Source organism: Trichechus manatus, unplaced genomic scaffold (genome assembly GCF_000243295.1).
Source record: "Trichechus manatus latirostris isolate Lorelei unplaced genomic scaffold, TriManLat1.0 scaffold00088, whole genome shotgun sequence".
Classification (NCBI taxonomy): domain Eukaryota; kingdom Metazoa; phylum Chordata; class Mammalia; order Sirenia; family Trichechidae; genus Trichechus; species Trichechus manatus.
The window spans coordinates 660460-675402 of NW_004444024.1; the positions used below are offsets into that span (position 1 = coordinate 660460).

The window sequence follows — 14943 nt, forward strand, 5'->3', positions numbered from 1 at the left end:
AATATCATAACTTACTCAGTTACACAGTAGTAAATGGCAGAGAGTTTTTTTCTTTTTTAAACTTTTATTTTGAAATAATTTTAGATTTACAGAGAGTTGCAATGATAGTAAGTGGCAAAGGGTTTTAAACACAGATTTGCCTCATTCCAGAGCTAATATATTCTTTTCACTGTTTCTGCTTGTAAAATGATACCATGAATTAATGGGATAGAAATAATGTTACTCGGTATTATGAAGGAGGAGCTGTATTACGTACTATGAATTACTTAAAATTCATTTATACCCCAGTGGGGGAAATTGGACAAGACAAGGTGCTTTTTTACCAGAGCAGCAAACAGCTTATATACTCAAATGGCAGGGATAACAACAAATACATTGCATAACTAAAAACAGTTGGGAGACATTGGTTTATGTAATAGGGATTGGAAACGGGGAGGAGAAGGGAAATGTTTTTGTTCTGAAAAGAATCTGATGTGTCTAATTTGAGACCATTTTGTGAAGCAGGAGAGGCTTGAACAGCAATATTTAGAAAGAAAAGGGGACATAGTTTTTAGAGAGAAGAGTGAATGTTCTAACCAAGGAAATGGCTTGATCAAGGGATCAGTCATAGGAAGGAAACTGTAAAACAGCTTTAGGGCAGCATATAGTTTGGGATGTGATATTAGGTAATTAAAACAAAAAAAGTCAAGTTGATTCCGGCTTACGGCAGCCCCATGTGTGTCAGAGTAGAACTGTACTCAATATTTCAGTGCTGATTTTCTGGAAGTAGATTGCCAGGCCTTTCTTCCAAGTTGTTTCTGGGTGAACTTGCACCTCCAACTAACGGTTCATGCCACTGAGGGATTCCATTATGTGTTTAAGACTAGCCTAGTTTCTTCTTCCTGGAATTCTAGCTATCCCTCCTTTCCTATCCCTCCTCTCTCATCCAAGGTAAAAAATTGACAGTAATTTTTCCATTCAATTTAACTGTGGATGATAATCCCTGTGTTTCCTACTATTTTTGTGAAGATTAATTGAAAGACTATATTGAAAAAAAACATTTTGTAAATGGCAAAGTACTATGCTAGTTCATTCATGTAACAAATATTTGTTGTTATTGCTGTTTATGGAGTTTGATACAAGAGAACTCAGTGAAGTGGAAGGGGAAACATTACACCCCATTTGGGTAACTTTCTGGAATTAGAAGCAAGCTGGAAATGTCTTGCGGGAAGCTTGCTTAGTTATTAGCATGTAGCAATGGCAGTTGCTTGGTTGTCATCATGTTTCAGGATCTGGTCCTTTACTTTTCTGGACAGAAATTGTACCCAGAAATTTTGTCATTGTACCCAGAGTTCACAAGCTCACAAAAGTTGGAAGTATAAACTAAGACATCAGTTTATTGAGCATCAGTTGGGACATTGTGAATGAATAGTCCAGTCCATTGACCGGACTACTAGTCCAGTCTGAATAAGAAAGGCTATCTCTTTATTATATCTGAGAGTCTGAGTTATTAATTAGAAGATTGAACATAGAGTGCCAAGTAAAATTAAGGACATTGTCTCCTTCTGTATAGTGCTATTTCATTTTTATTTTTTTTTTCAAAATACGTCTTTTATGAAAATTTCAACATATGTATATATGTAAGTCCATCTATAAAGGAAGTTGATGCAGGAAATTTCATCTAGGCCATGGGGATGCCTGGTAAATTGTTACTAATCCATAGAAAGATTACCTCTCGGTGACTAGAACATTCATATTTGCCAGAGACATTTTCTTTCACCTGATAGTGCTTATCAATACTGTCAAATTTTGGTTTTATAGATTTCCCATTTATAGTGAATGCAAAGTTATTTTCTTTTAATTAAGAGTGTTAATATAAGAAAGGGTAAAAACTTAGATGTATGATATGCCTTCATATAGTTGTATGGATTTAGATGTTCCATACATCTCAATCTCATAAGATTACTCTGCCTTTATTTCTTTTAATTATTTTATTGGTAAAAATATAGATAACAGAACATTTGCCAGTTCAACAGTTTTTACATGTACAATTCAGTGACATTGATTACATTCATCATGTTGTGCAACCATTAGCACTATCCTTTTCCAAATTATTTCATCACCATTAGCAGAAACTCAGTGACTTCTAATTCTGCCTCTTTTTTTAAAATGGATTTTACAACTTTGTCTTTTTAATGGAAAAAATTGCAGTTAATACAAATATCTATATTCTTTGGATATTTTTTTAAATAGAGGATATAAAACATTATAGAAAAGCCTGGGTCTTCTGAATTCTTTGTCTTATGTCTTACTCCCCTTTCTGTCTCCAGAGGCAACTACTTTCATGAATTTGGTGTGTATTTTTCTAGTCTTCACTGATTTTACTGTATATAATGTACACATAAATAATAGTGTGTTATCTTTTCTGTTGTGTGTAAATGTATCTTTTTGCAGCTTGCTTTTTTCAATAAGGAAACCCTGGTGGTGTAGTGGTTAAGTGCTATGGCTTCCTAACCAAAAGGTTGGCAGTTCAAATCCACCAGGTGCTCCTTGGAAACTCTATGGGCAGTTCCACTCTGTCCTGTAGGGTCCCTGTGAGTCAGAATGGACTCAACGGCATGTTTCCAATAAACATGGTTTACGTGAAATCACCTGTCAGGGGGTAACTTTGTCCAAATGCTCTGGTAGTGCCTTCATACCATATTCTTGCTACATAATAGAGTGCTCTGATTCACTCCTTTAGTCAGTTGTTACTAATTTTAGGTAACGACATCATAATGAACTAGTGAGTGCATTTATTGTGTGCTTGCTGTCTGAGAGAAACCGAGTTTGCTGTAGACATGTAAGGCCAGATAGGTGCACAAATACCAATTCTTAGTTGTGTACCTTACTTATTTTATGTTCTTCTCTTCAAGGTCTAGTTCACATTCTAAATCCTCCAGGAAATTTCCCTCAGATTTCCTTCTCGTATTCTGACTTGACTTTGACTTCTTACCATGCTTCTTGGCCCTTGAATTTTTAATGAGTGGTCCTTTCTCTAATTAGATCAGAAGTCACATCCAGAGCCTACTAGGGCCAGGCAGCTGTTATGAACTAGTTAAAACAGATACACACACATAAACATTTCTACACAAGTATATATGTGTGTATATAATATGTTGTAGCTGTTAGTTGCTGTTGATTCTGACTCATGGCGACCCCATGCATATGTACTGTACATATATATCATGGACCAAACAAAAAATGTCTGTTGGTTGCATCCACCCATTTTGTAATCTCATCCTTTTTGCAACCTCTGAATTAGATGATAAATTCCATCAGGAATCTTAATCTTTCACGGTTTCCTTTGTTTTTAATTTGGTGTCGCATAATTTTATTTGCTTATTTATTTATTGTGATTATTGCAACAGTGAGTCCCAGTTGCCCTAACACCACCAACTGAAGCACAGTCAGGCACATCTTTGCAGAACTGATAGTCAATTTTGAAAATGACACATGCTTAATAGTAATAACATTTATGTTCTCATTGTATACATTTACAAAGTGTTTATGAAGCCAGACAGGTTATTCAGTAACGCTACTAGAAAATATGGCTGTTGTGTTCCTGACCAGAGGGAGAACTATTTTGAGCTTGAGTCTCATCTGGAAGTTACCCTTCCCATAAAGAAGACACTATCATGTATCGCTTTCATCTCCCATCAGTGACTTTTGTTTTTTTGTACTTTAGATAAAGGTTTACAGAACAAACTAGCTTCTCATTAAACAGTTAGTACACATATTGTTTTGTAACATTGGTTACCAACACCACAACTTGTCAGCACTCTCCCCTTCTCGACCTTGGGTTCCTACTAACAGCTTTCCTGTCTCCTCCGGCCTTCTAGTCTTTGCCCCTGGGCTGGTGTGCCCTTTTAGTCTCGTTTTGTTTTTGGGCCTGTCTAATCTTTGGCTGAAGGGTGAGCATAATTTTATTTTCAAGTTAGAATTTATTTCTAAAGTTACTTTATCATTCATTGTGTGTTTAAAAACAGATTAGTGGTGATTGTTATTAATTTAGAAAATGAGTACATGTGTATTTCGTTCCCTGTGTTAGATTCTGGGATAGTAAAATGAACAATATTGTCTTTTACTCTGGAGAAGCTCATTGTGTATGGTGGAGAGGACTGGTGGGGGGCAGAGGTTTGTTATTGTTAGGTGCCATCGAGTTGGTTCCGACTCATAGTAACTCTGTGTATAACAGAGCGGAACGTTGGCCAGTCCTGCGCCATCCTCACAGTTGATGTTATGTATGAGCCCATTGTGCAGTTGCTGTGTCAGTCCATCTCATTGAAGGGCTTCCTCTTTTTCGTTGACCCTCTACTTTACCTAGCATGATGTCCTTCTCCAGCGACTGGTCTCTCCTGATAACATGTCCAGAGGAAGTGAGATGAAGTGTTGTCATCCTCGCTTCTAAAAGGGCTTTGAACCGATTCTTCTCGGTTTAGTTATGGCTAAGGAAGCAAAACTGGGACAGACCGAAATTTTAAGAAATTGGGTGAACCACAATGGGAAAAATTACAGGTCAAAGCCCTGCTAGAAACATAGTCTCCCTCTTAGAAAACAAGGGCACGTATACTTGCCATAGCAACCAAATTGAATTTTGAGCAGAGTCAGAAATAGCACTGCCCTGCTCAAAGATGGTGGCCGACTGTGCTGCTTTGAATGTCTGCTGGTAATAATCTGGTCTTATGCATCAGGCTTATGAAAGGGCTCACAATGCCTCTTCTGAGTCTCCCGTTTCACGGATTCAGCCTGTAATTTTTCCTGTTCGGTTCTGGTTCCGGATCACCCACGTTGTAAAAATTCAGGTGTGTTCCAGTTTCGCTTTGTCAGCCATGACTGAACCAGTTCGAAGCCCTGCTTCTCAGGAGCGTTCTAGTTGTGCTTCTTCCAAGACAGATTTGAGGGTTAAAACAAAAATCAAACCCATTGCTGTAGAGTCGATTCTGACTCAGTGACCCTGTAGGACAGAATAGAACTGCCTTGTAGGGTTTCCAAGGCTGTCATCTTTACAGAAGCAGACTCTCACGTCTTTCTCCCACCGAGCTGCTTGTGGGTTAGGAGGTATCAAAAGGTTTCGTTTCCTGGAAAGCAAACTCTTGAGTTGGAGAATGTCCTGCAGATTTATTAGGGACTGCTCTTGGAATCACCACCTATGGAAGAGAGGGGAAAAAGCAGATTAGGCTGAGAGAGAAATTGTCTTAACGAAAGCCTCATCCAATCCCATGAAGAGTATGAAGTTGGGATCGCCCTTCAGAATTATCCTGAGTTGGGGCAGCTTTTGGCCATGAATATAGGCTGTCACCAAAAGGGGGTGGTACCTTGGGGGAGGTCACTCTTCAGCTGAGGCAGTTCTGAAAAGGGCTGACAGCTGAGGGCTGTCTCCTGGTAGCACTCTTCAGCAGCTGGTGCGACAAATCCTTTAGTCTTTTCCTGTGTGTAAACCTTTTGTTGTTACTTTATAGTAGCAGTCTCATACAGTATTTGTCTTTTTGCGATTGCCTTATTTAACTCAGTATAATGACCTCCAGATTCATCCGTGTTGTGAGATGTTTTCCAAATTGGTCATTATTATTTATCATTGTATAGTATTCATTGTGTGTATGTACCAGTTTGTTAATCCATTCATCTGTTGATGGGCACTTAGGTTGCTTCCGCCTTTTTGCTGTTGTGCATAATGCTGCAGTGAACATGGGTGTGCATATGTCTATTCATGTGACGGCTTTTATTTCTTTGGGATATATACCTAGGAGTGGGATTGCTGGATCATATATTTCTGTTCCTAGCTTTTTGAGGAAAATTCTTTAGTCTTAAAGGGCTGTCTGTGTAGTTACTGTATCACAGTGACTACTATAGGGAGGTCAAGGTAGGTATGTGCAAACAAATTATAATGTGCTGTGGAAGCCAAGAGGAATGACTAATTGCTAGAGGGAGTTAGGGAATACTTATAGAAGAGTTGACATTTGAGATTAGGGAGGTGACATTTTTCATTGAGTCAGTGACATTTACACAGACTTAGGGAAAGGAATGATTTGTTTGAATAGGAAAGGATGAAATATATTATCTATCCTTTAATTTCAAGCAGTTAGGATAAAAATCATGAGGCTTTTTCTAAAATCTTAGTTTGCTTTCATGGTAATAATTTTCAAGAATTTTTAAGAAAACACTAGATCAAGCTTAGAGACTGAGACAAGCTCATCTTTGCCAGAACAAAGAAGATAGGCTTAGCCTGAGCGAGAAGCTTTTTTCCAGGGGTCTTAATTGGATTTGCTCCCTGCATTGTCGCATGTTCTTGGGTCTGAAACAGATGAATTTCCATGATACTACACATGTTCTTGTTTGTTGTCTCACTTTCTTCCTAGGATTTGAGGGTGTCCATGGGGAGTTAGAAGATAGGTTAAACCGTGGCTCCACCACTTATCAACTCTGACCTTGGGAAACTTGCTAAATATCTGATCCTGTTTTCTGACATGTAAAATACAGGTAGTGATGGATAATACCAGCCTTTTAGAGTTGTTGAAATAAATATGTAAAAGAGCTCTGTAAACTATGAGGTGTCACCTAGGATGTTGTTATTACTACTAAAAATCATTTTGTGAAATATTTATGTGATGCTAGGGTTCTGTGTTAGGATGAGATTATTAAAAACCAAAATTTGATTGCTAGGAGCTGAGGGTTTGGATGTAGTAGAGGCTACAACGCAAAACGGCATTATGAGAGAGATTGCAATCAAAATGAGTTGGTGGAGGATATCTAAGCCCCAGCAAAACTGTCAGTTCTGAATCTACCATTGAAAAGCCAGTATAGACAGAATCATAGACGTCTTGCCCAAAGACTTCAGCTAAGTGTTTCTAAGAATATTTCCTCTGGAAGAGATAGTCACCAGTTGATATGGTAAAGGCCCTGTCTGTCTCTTTGTGACACCTAATGAACTGGAAAGGCAGGAAACTTCAAGCATATCTCATTACTGAATGATAAATGGTGGTTATATGAAATACAGCCTCTAGTTCTAACTGAATGCTTTAGAGTCACTTGGGGAGCCTTTTCAGAATACAAACATCTGTATCCCAACTCTGGAGATTCTAGTTCAATATTTCTAGAATGGGACCTGGGTGTGTGTATTTTGAAAAAATTTCCCAGGTAATTCTGATGTGGTCTTCTAATTAAGAAACACTGGTTTTAGTGAGCTTTGTTTAATTGAAGGCGTTAACTCAATTTCTGAACGTTGGGAAAAAGAACTAAGTGTTGGGCTTTTTTTTTTTTTTAAAGGAAAGTTTCGGGGAGTGAATGCTGATTTCTATCAAAGCATTATGTATTTAGGGATAGCCTGATCTTATCCAGTGTTTTCCCACTCACAAAATGTTCGAGTGTTAAAACACCTAAAAGTGCTAATGGGACACTGGAATGTTGTGGAGGGCCCCTAAAAATGTTATATTTAGTTCTATTACGTGAACAAAGCATAATTTTACTAGAGGAAGAGACTACTCCATTATGCGTATATAATATAAAAATTATCACACGTGTCACAAAGTCCAAATAATAAGCATGATTGGACATTGTCTGAGTATTTACATTCAAAATAGTTTGCTACTTATTATTATTTTCTTATTTGCTGGCATGTAAGTAGTAGCAGGCACCCTAAGTTTAAGAAAAATTTATGGAGGTGAATAGCCTTTACGTTTGAGTAAACTGTACCAATAACTCATTTTTATTCCAATGGGGAAAAAAACCCCAAACATCCTTTCTGTGGTTGTAGTTGTTGGAACACTTTTGTCCAATTCATGAAGTCACTAAGTATGTAGTTTGGATGCTAGAGGGAAATCATTCATATGAGGTGGGGGGGTTTTCATCACAGATTTCCCCTAATGTTCCCAAAGGAATTTAGAGAGATAAGTAGCGGCCATAGATCATAGTCTTAAGAAGTAATCTCAAAGAGAATGTCTGGGCACCAGAATCTCTGAGATTTGGAAATAGAAGAGGCATACAAGCAGTGAAGCCTGTGAGAGCCAGAACTTGATGGGATTGCCTTGTTTTTCTGGGTCTCGCAAGTTTTCCGCCTTTGACAGGGTGCAGTCTTATCACTTTTCTATCATTCATTTTAGTGGAAAATATTTTGAGTTTGCCTTCTCTGCCAGGTTTCTGCCTTACACAGGTTCTGGCTTTCACAGGTTTTATTGTAGTTAGAAAAACATTTAATATTATAACATTTACATCTGTAGGTTGCTATGAGTCAGAATCGACTCGATGGCAACAGCTTTTTTTTTTTATCTGAAAAAATAGGGAAGATAATTTTTTATAATGCAAACTATAGAAAACAACGCCTGACAAAAAACTTACGTATTTTAATACTAGATACTTGTATTTTAGGTGGTTGCGGTAGCAGAATATGGTTGTGATTTTTGGTGAGTATGGTACATAACCTCCTATGTGGCTTATGTCAAAATATTGCATAAAACAAACAGACAAAACAAAAAGTTGTTGAGTCGATTCCAACTTACAGCATCCCTGTAGGACAGAGTAAAGCTGCCTATTAGAGTTTCCAAGGAGCGGTTGGTGGATTCAAACTGCCGACCTTTTGTTTTTTTTTTATTTTTTATTTTTAATTGTTGTAATTAAATGAGGTTTACATTTCAAGTTAGTCTCCCATACAGAATTTTTTTTTTTTAAACATACATTGTTATGAGACCCCAACCACTCACCCCATTCTGCGACAGCACACTCCTCCCCTCCGTCTCTGATTCCCCATGAACATTCAGCCAGCTCCTAACTCTCTCTGCCTTCCCCTCTCACCTCTGGACAGAAGCCATCTCTTTGAACTCTTATATCTACTTGTCTAAGAGGCACATTCTTCACAAGTATTACTTTATGTCCCACAGTCCAGTCCAATCCCTGTTTGAAGAGTTGGCCTCGGAAATTGTTTTAGTTCTGGGGTGATGGAGAGACCAGGGGCCGTGCTTTCTGGGGCACCTCCAGTCTTAGACCATTAAGTCTGGTCTTCTTACTAGAATTTGAGTTCTGCATCCCATCGTTCTACTGCTCCATCAGGGACCCTCTGTTGTGTTCCCTGTCAGGACGTTCATTGGTGGTAGCCAGGCACCATCTAGTTCTTCTGGTCTCAGGCTAATGAAGTCTCTGGTTTATGTGGCCCATTCTGTCTCTTGGGCCAGTACTTCCCTTGTGTCTTTGGTGTTCTTCGTTCTCCTTTACTCCAAGTGGTTGGGACCAATTGATGCATCTTAGATGGTGGCTTGCAAGCTTTTAAGACCCCAGATGCCACTCACCAAAGGAGGATGCAGAACATTTTCTTAATAAGGTTTGTTATGCCAATTGACATAGACGTCCCCTGAAAGCATGGTCCCCAGACCCCGCATCCCTGCTACTCTGTCTCTCAAAGTATTTGATTGTATTAAGGAAACTTATTAGCTTTGATTTAGTACAGTCAAACTGCCGACCTTTTGGTTAGCAGCTGAGCTCTTAACCACTGTGCCACCAAGGCTCCCAAATTTGGCATAGCGGACCTGAAATCTTTATTAAAAGGGGACTTGGGTAAAAAAAATTTTAGAGGCATTGTTTTAAAGAGATGATTATTTGTGAGGTTTAACTTCATATTATGGTGCTGTTCAGCTCAGAATAGTAGAGTATGGATGAAAGATCATTTTACAAGGTGTATTTTATCATACAGGGTTTTAGGATAATGAATGGGAGTGAACAGTATGCTACAGTTGTAAACGGGCCTAACTAAGTTTGTAGAATGATTGTGGTGGTTGTTAGCTGCCTGCCACTATGCACAATGGAACAAAATGCTGTCCAGTCCTGCGCCATCCCTATGGTTAGTTGCAGATCGGGCTGCTGTGATTTATAGGGTTTTCTTTGGCTGGTTTTTGGAAGTAGATCTCCAGGCTTTTCTTCCCAGTTCATCTTAGTTTGGAAGGTCCACTGAAACCTGTTCAGCATCATAGCAAAATGCAAGCCTCCATCAATGCTAGAGATTAATCCCGGTCTCCACACGGAAGGCAAGAATTCTACCGCTGAACCACCAGGCCCCCACTGTAGAATGATACATTTTCTTAAAGAGAATTATATTGCATTCTCTGGTTTTTTAAAACAGTAATTTTTTTCTTCTTTCCAGCTTTCTGAAGCAAGGACTCATTTTGAGGATGTTTAATAAATCGTTTGGAACACCCTTTGGGGGTGGCACAGGAGGCTTTGGCACCACTTCAACATTTGGGCAGAGTGAGTTTAAAAAAAGAGGGGAAGAAAGTTTCTTATTTAAGCTATTCTTATTAAGGACAAATTCACTCTGATAGCTTCAGACTAGAGTTTTATTTCTGCTTTGGTGTTTATAACACAGTCTCTGGAAAAATGACTAGGATATGATCTTGTTAAAAAATTTTCAGAAAATAGAAATAAGTTCTGAGTTTCCACGACTTTCCTACCATCAAGAGAAGATATTTAAAATATTTGTATTAATTGGTTCTTTTAGCAGAAAGTTGTAATTTGTTACTAATTCTTCAAACCAGGAAGTAATTTTTTAATGTTAAAGTCTAAAATACAAATATTGCACTGCTCTGGGATTTATTCTGTGAACAAAATGTGATATTCAGAGACATAATTGTTAAATGTCAAAGTCCTAATCCCCACCGGCAAGATCCTCTCCCACTCAGTATTGTACGTGACACCAGCTGCCTGTAGCAACTACTGTTTATTCACTTTTAAACTCATTGTTAAGAATAATTTTAAACTTACACAGAAGTATAAAGAACGTTTAATGAACACGTACGTACCTGTCTCCCAGCTTAAGCAGTCAGCATTTTCTAAATCTTGTTTATTTCTCTATTTTTAAAGGGAAGAGAATGTTTGGCCAAAGTATTTTAAGGCAAATCTCAAACTCTTTCTATAACTGATAAGGCTTTTTAGAAAATATAACCATCAAACCTTAATCATACCTTATAAAGTTAACAATAGCAGAGATTTTTTCAGGTGTCTCGTGACTTGTTCTTAGAATACTCTACTTCTAGGTCAGTGGTTTTTAACCGAGAGTGCCCATCATAATCGCATTTGGAGGCTTTTTTCCCCAAAGTACACATTCTTCATCATAGAACTATAGAATCAGAATCTCTAGGGTTGGAACCTGAGCATATGTATTTTGAAAAAGCTTCCCAGGTCATTCTCATGTGCTTCTGTATTTAAGGCCCATTCATCCCAGTACCTATGGGGTATAACAGTGTCTGGAGAAGATTTTAACGCTTTAATATTGACAGTTTTACTTTATCTGTAGCTCACATCACTTGTTAGCTTTGTTACTCTTTGTTTCTTTTACCTATCAACATCTGTAACATTTATTGAAAAGCAATACATTTTCACTCTGAGTTTCCATACTTCCCCTGAGGACAATGAAATAAAATGTCTGTGGCTTAATTTTAATACTGTAAATTAGTAGTCTGATGAAATTTTGAAAGAAGTGTTCAGATATAGACAGGTAATTCTATCCAAATGCAGAGTATTAAGAAGCATTCAAAGTCTTTTTAATTGTGTCACCTGAATTAGAATGTATTCTGACTTTGGATTTTGCTTTTTCAGATACTGGCTTTGGCACTACTACTGGAGGGGCATTTGGAACATCTGCATTTGGTTCTAGCAACAATACTGGAGGCCTGTTTGGAAATTCACAGACCAAACCAGGTAGGGGCTTTATTTGGAATATAGATGATTTATTTGTAACTGGTGTAGGACTTCATTTAGTAGCTCTGATCTGTTTACTTAATTGTTTTTTTCTCTTCTCTCCCCAGGAGGATTATTTGGTACCAATTCATTTAGCCAGCCAGCTACTTCCACAAGCACTGGTTTTGGGTTTGGCACATCAACAGGAACATCAAATAGCTTGTTTGGGACTGCAAGCACGGGAACCGGTCTCTTCTCATCCCAGAATAATGCCTTTGCACAAAATAAACCAAGTGGCTTTGGGAGTAAGTAAGATATTATTGGACTGTGGCATCTGACAATTTGGTTTCCTTATTAAATGTGTTCTTGCTTTCTTTTCCCTCTGTTCACCCATCTCCCTTTCCCCCCAAATGGCAAAAACATGGGGAGAGGAAGATTTCAAAAATGTATTGAAAAGTTTAATAGACGGGGGGAGGGGGGAGTGGCATATGTACATCTGTCCAAGGATGGAACTGTGAAAAGCACTACTATTTAAGAGATAAGAGGAAAAGGTGGCTGATAAAGAATGGCTAGCAATAGGATGAAAAGCCAGGTCAGAATAGTGTCAGTGTTAAGCAGGAGAATTTCACGACGGAATAAGTTGTAGTCAGCAGTGTTGTGCTGCAGAGGTACCTTTTCATACCTCTGTCTCACATTTGGTAGGAAGAGACTAGAACAGGAGTGACAAACACTAGACGTGACATGGTTATCTTCTCATTCCTTGTCTGTGCTAGCTGTTGCGTTCCCGTTCGTTGTCCATGGCAAACGTTGTTTATTGATCACGTTTTTTTTTTTTCTTTTTAAGTCTGACTTTGGCCTGGGAATACTTCTACACACAATACTTTGAGATAGCCACTACTAGTTGATCAGGTGTGCCCTATGAGGTTATGCTATTTCCAGCTCAAGAATATAGAAGAATGAGTTGTTAAGTCAGATAAGAGTGTTTTCCAAAGGGAGTGTTGTTTGTGGGGATGTTGAAATAGGTGACAATATAAAATGCAATTTAAAGTGCTAATTCAAGAGAGATGTGCCCATTTACTTCAAACTGTATATTAGGACATATTTTTAGAAAGAAATAACAGTTTGTCTGCCAGTGAGAAATCACATTCTTTCTAACTTGGTAATTCGAATATTTAATTTTAAATATTGGCAGATAACTTTTTATTAGTCACTGGCATTTCTGGCACCATATGTGTAACTTCTTTAGAGGTAGTGTCTCGTATTTCAAGAAATATTCTTTAGCTAACAGTTAAATTCATTTATATGGGATAGTTTTTTAGAACTTGTCTTTGGAAAGTAAGGTAATCAGAGGATCTGCTATTAGTTTCTATAAAGTGATTGACAATACCTACTAATTTTTCCAAAATTTTTTTTTTTTTTTGGGTGAAAAGTTACCTTAACCTGTGTTTCATTGCTAGTAGGACCATTTGTATGTTCTGAATATTTTGGTTGTGTGTGTGTGTAAGTAAAAAAGTATGTGTAAATAAAATATTCTCTGAGCCCTGTCGAAGTCTGTTGTGATCAGATGTTCTCAGAAACACAAGTTCATTCAACATCTAGTCTTAAGAAAAGGATGAGATAAAATTAATGATGAAGGAAAGTAGTATTTCTTTTAACTTGTCTTCCAAGTATGCTTAAGGAGGGTTTTACGGATACTTAGATGATTAAAGAATTCAGACTTTGTCTCACTTGAAAGTTGTAAACTTAGATGTATGAATGTGTCTGTATGAAATATGTGTCTGAACTTGCTAGGCAGATTTGAAAGAACATTTGAGGATGTGAAAACAGTGCTGCTGTGGTGCCACAGCCCAATTCCAAAAGGAATTCTTAAATTCCTTTCTGGTTACCACTCATTTTTCTTTCTAATTTATAGATTTTGGAACAAGTACTAGCAGTGGAGGGCTCTTTGGAACTACAAATACCACCTCTAACCCTTTTGGTAGCACATCTGGCTCCCTTTTTGGGCCAAGTAGTTTTACAGCTGCGCCTACTGGGACTACCATTAAATTCAACGTGAGTATTTTCTTCTGATCTTTGTGGAATGTGTCTCTTTTCCACTTGTATATTTCTTTGCAGGATGAATTGTAAAAAATTACTCCTCTTTCCATTTATGAATAATGTATTTTGACTCTTCCTGAAAGATGTGTTAAAAATAAAGTCTGTAAATAATTGTATAGTAGATAGTAAGTGTTGTGAAACATAGATCTAAATTATAATGTATGTTTGAATTATGCTCAACCCAATCAAATTTGTATTCATAAGGTTGCTTATAATAGGTAGTATAAGGTTGAACTTGAATTTACTGTTTTCACAATTTGACCTCTGAATGGTCGACCCTTCTTTATTTCTATAAAGGAGCAAACTGTAGAAAAATCATTTAAAATAAGGCCTGTTTAAGGAGGTATATGAAATAGCTCATCAGTATTCTGTGTTGGTTGAAAAATGAATTTTTAGTTGATGAAATGGCAGAGTAGGACAGTAGAGTTTTGATTTTTTTTTTTTTTTTAAGAGGAGCTGGGTAGAGGATTAGAGTGGAGGATTTTGTTTATGAAAATATGGCATACCACTTGATATAAGTTGTTGAGGGATGCTTAAGATAGAGTGGAGGTGCAGTTAGTCTAATGGAAATCTATGGCAGAAATAGAGATTGGCAAAACTTTTTATTAAACTTCTCTCCATAAAATGAAGACTATCTCAGGTGATTAATTCATAATACTGAATTTAGAATCCTTAATTTAAAATAAAGTTAAATATAAGTGGTAGTGAAAAATACTGTGTGATGTCTCTTAAAAAGTACAGTACAAGTGGGACTGTGTACCTTTTTCCTTATAAGGCTGTTGGGGGAAAAACAGGCTTCCATAGTTTCTTAAATGCAACAGCAGTTATAAAGCAAACACTTCAGGGCAGAATATGGGATAGGACTCAGACATAGAGGTTTAAATGTGTATGCTGCATAAATAGGTTAACACTTTTCTTATGCAGATAATATTAAGCATATTTTAGTAGATAATTTGATGGGTTGGGTTATGGGATTAAACCCTGGGTTCGTGATAACTTGGTTACTTAGTTTGACTTATTCAGACAACTTGGATGTAGTGAGTGATCAGGAATGCAATATATTTATGCAGGCATTTTTGAAACTCTCAAAAGAGGAAGGGGACTAATTTTAGAGTTCACTGGTTGAGGAATTGTGTCTGTGAGAGTAGGAATATAAAGCTTGCACTTTAA

At 37.5% G+C, this 14943-nt stretch overlaps 1 protein-coding gene across 9 annotated transcripts in view; it reads left to right on the top strand.

The window, feature by feature from the left end:
* Positions 1-14943, top strand: part of NUP98 (nucleoporin 98 and 96 precursor) — a 124818-nt gene that overhangs the window by 7653 nt on the left and 102222 nt on the right. For 5 of the 9 annotated variants that reach the window (XM_004381928.2, XM_023736512.1, XM_004381930.2 and 2 more), the window contains exons 2-5: positions 10145-10248; positions 11596-11697; positions 11805-11981; positions 13589-13728. In XM_004381928.2, the coding sequence (XP_004381985.1) occupies positions 10173-10248; positions 11596-11697; positions 11805-11981; positions 13589-13728 (495 nt within the window). In that variant the 5' untranslated portion in view covers positions 10145-10172. Of the gene's footprint in view, positions 1-8382; positions 8418-9306; positions 9329-10144; positions 10249-11595; positions 11698-11804; positions 11982-13588; positions 13729-14943 lie in introns of those variants that run through there. The other 4 variants (XM_023736510.1, XM_023736511.1, XM_023736513.1 and 1 more) reach the window with 3 other exon arrangements.